This window comes from Montipora capricornis, chromosome 10 (assembly GCF_036669925.1).
Source record: "Montipora capricornis isolate CH-2021 chromosome 10, ASM3666992v2, whole genome shotgun sequence".
Lineage (NCBI taxonomy): Eukaryota > Metazoa > Cnidaria > Anthozoa > Scleractinia > Acroporidae > Montipora > Montipora capricornis.
In genome coordinates this window covers 22,596,051-22,603,550 of record NC_090892.1, presented here as the reverse complement: position 1 = coordinate 22,603,550, position 7,500 = coordinate 22,596,051, and the positions used below count along the sequence as shown (strand labels likewise).

Sequence of the window (7,500 nt, the reverse complement as noted above, 5' to 3'; positions counted from 1 at the left end):
AACCGGAATGGTTTGGCTTGGGTATTTAGCAGGTATATGGAATATGAGATTTAGATACAAAAGTAATTAGACTAGGTTAACTGCACCGACCGGCTCAAGATACTTTCTGCATCTCATTCTGCTAGATTTGGGAAATTCTCATAATCCTCTATCATCTTGGGTCTCGCAATACTGGATAGTTTGCAATTACTTCGGACCGGATAATCTCCGCGTGATATTGGATAGTTTACCATGAATTCCGCACTTACGTTACTTATAAAATTCTTGTGGATTTTGTTTTATCTTTCCTAAAGGAGCACGAGTTTTTGGCCATGCAACAAGTCGAGTTCGAGAAATTTTGCAAAGAGCTGATTGAATTGCACCGTGAAAGGATGTACAACTTAGAGATGCAGTTTCTTCAGGATAAACACCAGCTAAAGAGAGGTTTGTGTTTCAGTAAAAATTAAAAAAAAAAAAGAAAAATTTACAATAAGCCCATGCGTTATTGAAGTGAACTTATTTTATTAATGTCTTTACTACTTAAAGCACATGAGTTCTTTCACTGCTTCATTCATGTACGAAAATGAATTTGTGTCCAACCACAAAGCTGTCTTTTGGCTCTCGTCAATCAATTTTTAATAGTAGAGTAACGAGTGTTTTTACCATGAAGACGTTGATTGGTTGATCTTTAAGAATAAACAAAAAAGTCGTCCACTAAGTAACAGGTAACGCGCCGTCGCTTTTTTCGCATGGCAGAATTATCAGCGTGTAATTTTTCAATACTGAAACTTGGATCCCACTGAACAAATATCAATAATAGCATGCGAAGAGCTGGGCAAATGGGACACTTTTGTATAGTTTCTGCTCAAGTCTCGTTATATGTGGGTTGCGTTTGTTGGTTCGAGAGGTTTTTCTCCGGGTACTCCGGTTTTCCCTCTCCTCAAAAACCAACATTTGATTTGATTTCACTTTACAGTGTCCCAATTAGTGCTCCAGCGCTAGAACGACTAGATACTTAAATAAAGTTCCTTTCCTTTCCTATCGGCGTGGCTTTCAAAGTCTGATTGATCGTAAGCCAAATCGCATTTTGGCGAAGGCGCTTGACGGTGAGATTGTTCACACTAATTTGTGTTAGTCTTAGTCTTTTTACCATAACTGTTTATCTGCGTTCGAACAGGTCACGAGGGGGAGAGATGGGAAATTGAACAGCGTCAGTTGCACGAAAGACATCAGTTGGCCAGGACACAGTTGAAGGAGACTTTCTTTTTACAAAGATCACAGATGGTGAATAGACATGAAAAGGTCCGTCATTTCTCGTCCCTTGTTGACAACGAATACTCGCTGTTTGCTCAGACCATTAAACGTTACTAAAAAAAAAAAAGAACGAACGCGCGAGAAGTAACCTCAAATTACTTGTATGCCTTACTTCTGTACTTACTATTATGCCAACGACAAATGACAGGTGATCCTCGCACTTCACTAGACGATTCAAGAAACTGGCTCTTTATAGACACCTGGAAATTCAGGCTGCTTCAACGATATCAAAACTGTGATATGCCGAGTTAGGCGAAAATAATATACACTTAATGTATGGTCCCGAGAGAAACAGTTAGTTTTGTTTTCCCGAGAGTCCTCATGTTTCATCAGGACTCGAGGGAAAACAAAACTAACTAGTTTCCCGAGGGACCAGACATTAAGTGCCTTGTTATATATTTAGACTTTTCCTGCAACAATTGCAGCAAAACATCCGGATTGGGCAACAACTGCGGAATTGTATCCCGGTCGGGATACATTTGAATTTGTTCAGGGCCACGTGACCAAGAATCAACCAATCACAGTGCTCGTTTTGATGAGGGAAAGTCTAGGTATATAACAATAATTACTGATAGTCCAAGGGCGCTTACCACTTAACAGAACTCACCGGCCAGACCATGCATTTGGAAGGAATAACTCTACAACGCTTTCAAATTAACACTCTTTGGTGATGATATACACTCCTGCGGAAGAATGTGAGGGATTATCGTGCAAGTGTTCCTTCATATTGTGGCATTTTCTTTGCAAACTGCCGGGTCTGGCCGGCCAGTTCTTACAAAAGGAAAACGCCTCAAGTTTCTTGTCAAGAAAGCGATCATAATTGTAGAGCCGATTTTAAACTGTTGCATGCGACTTTTGTACCTGTCGCCTTACTAGTTACAAAATACAGACTTGGATTCGTGCGAATTTTATTGACGGTAGTTAATTATTCTTTTCATATGAATGAAACTGATTTACATCAGAAAGGTAAAGTCCGCTACGAACCTATAAGGCCCACCAGGCCGGCACTGATCTCTGGTATCTGTCGCATGAAACGACTAGGAGTATTTCTACTCCCCCCTCCCCCTCCCCCCTGCAGCTGGATGGGATGCCAGTCCATCGCAGGGTTACCCCCAGCATTTTCGCCGGTACCCATTTATACCTCTGGGTGGAGAGTGGCACCGTGAGAGTAAAGTGTCTTGCCCAAGAACACAACACAATGTCCCCGGCCAGGACCCGAACCCGGACCACTCTATCCGGAGTCGAGCACACTGACCATGAGGCCACCGCGCCTCCCACTACAAGAAAGAGCTCGCACTAAAAGAGTGCAGTGAATAGGAAATGTCAGCTTCCGCTTTTGCGGCCGCGCACTTGCTTCTAAGCTTACTATAAGCTTAGCTCAATAAGTAGCGTCGGAACACTATGCGGGGTGGTCTTAGGTTCCAATCCGGCCACACTAACTCTCGGGGAAGTCTGAGAAGACTAGCTCACAATCTTTTTAGTACCACTTGTGGTGCTCTACTATTAATTTTGCTTTGGGTGTATCTGCGATTCCCACTGTTTATTCAAATGTTTGGGAACTAGAATGCAGCCTTTGCAATTGAGAATTGCTGCTCCTTATTCGTCAGGGTCGTTGCACCCTCTTCCGTCGACGAAATGACCAATGCGTTTTGTCTCTCTTTCTATTTCTCTCTTCCCAGGAATGTGAACAGCACACTCGACTGACAAAGCTTAAAGAGGAAGAGATGAAACGAAGGCACGAGATAGAGCGCAAACGGCTTCCCAAGATACAACGCGACGAAATAAAGGCTAAATCACAGCAGTATCGCAAATCATTAAGGATCGATAAGACAGTGTCGGTGGATGTTGAGCGGGAATTGATCAAAGAGGTATTTAATAAAAGGAGGTGAACAATAAATGGGGTAAAGAAGTGGGTTGTGACATGTCACTTGTGAAATGCCATTAGTGACATTAGTGACTGCAGCTTGATTTCTGTCATACAGCTTGGACTTTAAAAAGAACCTTTATCTTTTAAACTGGTGTGGATTTAGTAGAATTCTGGGTTTTTGACCGTGTTTTTTACACATCCCTTTAAAACCCTTAAATCTGATTATTTGATGATTCAAAACCATTTGTCCTGCTCGACCTAGCGCCATTATTCCAACAATTTGCGTTTATTGCATGCAATCAGTTTTTGTTTCCAATGTGATTGGATCGCAGAATGTTTTGTGTCCGTTTTCATTACCTTTTGCTCGGTTTTGATCGTTCGACACTTTATTAAAGTTCACTTTATAGAATGTCCTTTGATTTTCTTTACAGTTCGACTTACTGGAACGCAAAAAGGCGCGGTCAGAGTATGAAAAGTTGTTGTTTAGACAGGAGATGGAAGCTGAGGAGCTTCGTGTATCTACAGAATCCGCATTGAAGGAACTACGACAGTTACAGGTAGATGCACATTGACGTCTTCTACTGAGTTCTGATAAAAGGGAGAGGCGAGTGATTTAAGGCTTATTTAAGTTTCAACATAAATGAAAGTTTCCATTACGGCGTTCGATGAGGTTAAAACTTGACTAGAGTTGGTTGTTGGAGAATCGTAACTGGAAATTTCGAACGAAACCAAAGACGAATACGATCAAGTTGTTGCTTTGGAAGTATTCTCGTAATACATCCATTTAACAGTACAATCCACTCCAATCTCGTCCCCGAGTCCTCTTTTTATTTGGTCAGCACCAAGAACGCGGACTCGAGCCACAGCCAAAGCAAGAAGACCGCGAATCACGGACTTCCGGCTCTTCTGCGCATTTTCACAAATTGAAACAACGGTTGTCAACGGTTACAAAATTATACCATTACCGTGACTGCGCGTATTTTTTCAGAGTCCGTGTTTTTGGTGCTGACCAAAAGAAAACCGGACCGTGGGACAGGAATGAATCCGCTCCACCCACTTAAACATAATTGCGCATGCGCTTACCAAGGAACGGATGATGTACTGAAGTAAGTCCATCAATCGAGCTAAACTTCTTTTTTCAGAACGAAAAGCGTCACATGTTAATGGAGAGCGAAACAATGAAACTAAAGGAACGGGATGAGAAACATCAAGTTCAGCTTGTCGCGTGGAAAGCTGAACTTGTACCAAGAAAGAAGGTAAGGCAGCTGCAAGGTGCCCAGAATTATCATTTTTAAAAAGACTCTTGGTAAGCCATTTTCACCCTAATATCCGCTCTGAACGCCAGCTTTGTCTTTTTCCCGTGGTGATAAATGTACTTTTATCAAGTCAGTCGATACAACTAAATTTCCGTGCTTGATTTACCCAAGGAGTCACCCCCTTCGCGTTTTCACCCCAGGAGACATTTCAGTGGCAATTTACCACCCTCCCCACCCGCTTAATGTTGAGTACTGGAGTGCCTCATCCGACTATCGAGGATTCTTCCACTTATTTGAGCAACAGTGGTCTATAAAAATACTTTTAATTATTAATTAACCATTTGTTTGCTTTCTGCTTTGGCACTTTATCCATTTATTCCCACTTTTTTCCACTTTCTTTGGCACTTGTATATAAGAGGAGGAGGCGGTAGAATGCTCCAGTGCATGGTTAGGGCATTGGGTTTGCATGCGGTTGCCTTGGGTTCAAAACCGTTGTAACCTCTGGTTTGGATTTCTTTCCGATTTTCCCGGATTCAACTCTACCATGCTTTCTAAATGTCTTGTCTGGCCCACAAACGGGCTACAATGTCATACCAGACTATCCCCAGCAAGGGTTTGCAGGTCGGCTCGATAAAAACCATTACTTTTTCGGAATACGTGTTTGGTAGAAAACCTCATTCCAGTTATTCGTTTATATCAAATTGAAGTCAAGACTCTGCTATTATCATTTAGTATCTTTTGCAAATTAGGGATATGTTTGTGGGTGCACGTGGTGTGTTAGTGTGTTCCGTTTGGGTGTGTACATGGGCCTCTTTCATAATGGCGGCCAAATAAAATATTCTTCTGTTTTAATGCTAATAAGCCTTTCTAGCCTCGCTACCACGAGCAAATTTCAAAAGAATTTTTGTTTCAAAATGAGGGCAGTAGGTCTAATTAACATAAATAGAACGGAATGTAAAGGTGGTCGCAATTTTTAAAAGTGCTCTGTGTTGTGTCCCGTCCAATCTTTAATGGTAACCAGTAACCAATTTGCAGTGGTAATCGACTCCCAGCCATTTGTAGCTTATTAGTTATTTCTGATAGTCAGGGCTTAACTTCAGTTAAAATTTGTCTTGGAAAGCTATCAGAGGCTTGTGGTGATAAGGAAATTGCAAGGAAACTTGAAAATGATCAACACGTCGGCCTCGAAGCCAATGTTTCTCCATTCCCTTTTATTTTCTTCAATCTTTATTGGTTTAGTATTTTACTAGTAACCACATGTCTTCTCAGAAGGCTATTTACCTACGACATCTGCTATGGCACTACAATGATATACGGTACCAAAGCAATATCGTGTACTATTAGAGCTACATATTACGCAAAGACAACTTGAATCTCGAGCTCCTCGAAAACAAAACGCAGCTCAGTTGACAGTTATGGAATAAAGCGCTGTGTTACTGCGCTATCACACGTACGCAATGCGCGCGTATTTTTTTGTTACTTTCAAGACGTTCCGGCTAATACTTGAGTCTTCATCAGTTTATACATGTTAAAGTTTTATAAGTGATTTATAGAATGTCAAAAAGGCGTCGTTTGTTGAAAGAATACAGTGCAGTCCCAAAAGAATTTTGCTTTGTCTCTTAAGGCGCCCACAAACGAGGAAACCAAGCCTGTCTCTCCAATGCTGTCCATTAATGATTTACCTCTAGAGGCTTTGTCATCTTACAAAGTACTTGGTCTGACCCTGTGTGACACCCTAAAGTGGAACGATAATACCAACGAAGTCGTTTCCAAGGCGTCTAAGCGACTGCACATTCTCAGGGTCCCTCCAGTGGACCTTGTCACCATCTATAGCGCCCTGGTTCGCTCTGTCCTAGAATACTCTTCTGTTGTCTGGGCTACTTGCCTTCCTCGCTTCCTCATTGACCAGATTGAAGCTATCCAGAAGAGGGCCCTGCGAATTGTATAGCCTGACCTTCACTATCAACAGGCTCTTGAACAAGCCAACATTACCAGCTTAGAGGATAGACGCACCCACCTGTGTCTTAAAGTGTGGCACAATATCAAAAATAACCCGGACGGCCAGCTGCACCGCCTTCTCCCTCCCGTAAGATCCGAATGCCACTCTTACCATCTTAGGAACAGTAGCAGTTCTAGCCGCTTCCAGTATAGAACAAAACGCTTCGGTTCTAGTTTTTTCCCAGCAATGGCGAAAATGAACTAATCTTACGAGTCTAGTTATCTCTAGTATTGTTTTTTATCTATATCTGAATTGTAAATAACTTATATAAATAGCCTGTAATCCCAGTCCCTTTGAAACAAATGTAATTTTATCTTTAGTTGTAACTTATGTAAGCACATTGTATTTCATAGTTTTTATGCCACCATGTGTATTTAATAAACCATTATTATTATTATTAAACAATGTTGCGGAAACATTGTTGCGGAAGTAAATGTTTCACTGTTTGCGGCCCCAGAAACATTTGTTGCGGAAGCAAAATTTGCTCCCCGGGAAGCAAAAATGTTTCTGAATTTGTTCGGAAACGTTTTGTTTCCTCAGCAAATGTCTCCTCGTTTGCGCGCCGAGCAAACCTTTCGGGAAACCATTGCTTGAGAATTGACTCAAGTTACTGCTGAAATGTTCTTTACCTGTTCAGTGAGGATTGAATCGGAGACTCGGTCCCATTTCTACTTTTTCACGTCATGCGAAGTGCGGGCGGCGTTGGGAAAATACCATAGTTTCAATCTGCGTTGCTTTTAGTTAGTAGATTTTACCGCAAAGAGCATTAAAATTTTGTTGACTTCGCTTTATCAAAAGCTATATTTTTTTTTATCTGACAATTGACATTTGATCTTTGGAGGACATCATCATTTATAGGTGCTCTTTTCAAACTGTTTCCTACAACTCTTGTCTGTTTCTTTTCTCCTCAGACACTTGAAGAAGAATTCGCTCGTGAGGAACGCGAACAGCAGTTGTTCTATGCGCGAAACTTAAGCGAGTTCCCTCGCTCAGATTCCAAAGAATTTGATGGGGATACTGGTGAAAACCAAGTGGATGGCTACAAAACGCCAGAGGATAACGTTTCCAGTAAATCGTCTTCGGGG

The 7,500-nt window shown here is 41.6% G+C and overlaps 1 protein-coding gene across 1 annotated transcript in view; it reads left to right on the top strand.

Moving 5' to 3' along the window:
* Positions 1-7,500, top strand: part of LOC138019016 (STE20-like serine/threonine-protein kinase) — a 10,061-nt gene that overhangs the window by 1,010 nt on the left and 1,551 nt on the right. Inside the window, exons 2-7 of the mRNA XM_068865682.1 lie at positions 294-423; positions 1,157-1,281; positions 2,973-3,161; positions 3,592-3,717; positions 4,303-4,416; positions 7,327-7,500. The exon at positions 7,327-7,500 is cut by the window's right edge and continues 1,551 nt beyond it. Coding sequence (XP_068721783.1) covers positions 294-423; positions 1,157-1,281; positions 2,973-3,161; positions 3,592-3,717; positions 4,303-4,416; positions 7,327-7,500 — 858 coding nt within the window. The remainder of the gene's footprint in view (positions 1-293; positions 424-1,156; positions 1,282-2,972; positions 3,162-3,591; positions 3,718-4,302; positions 4,417-7,326) is intronic.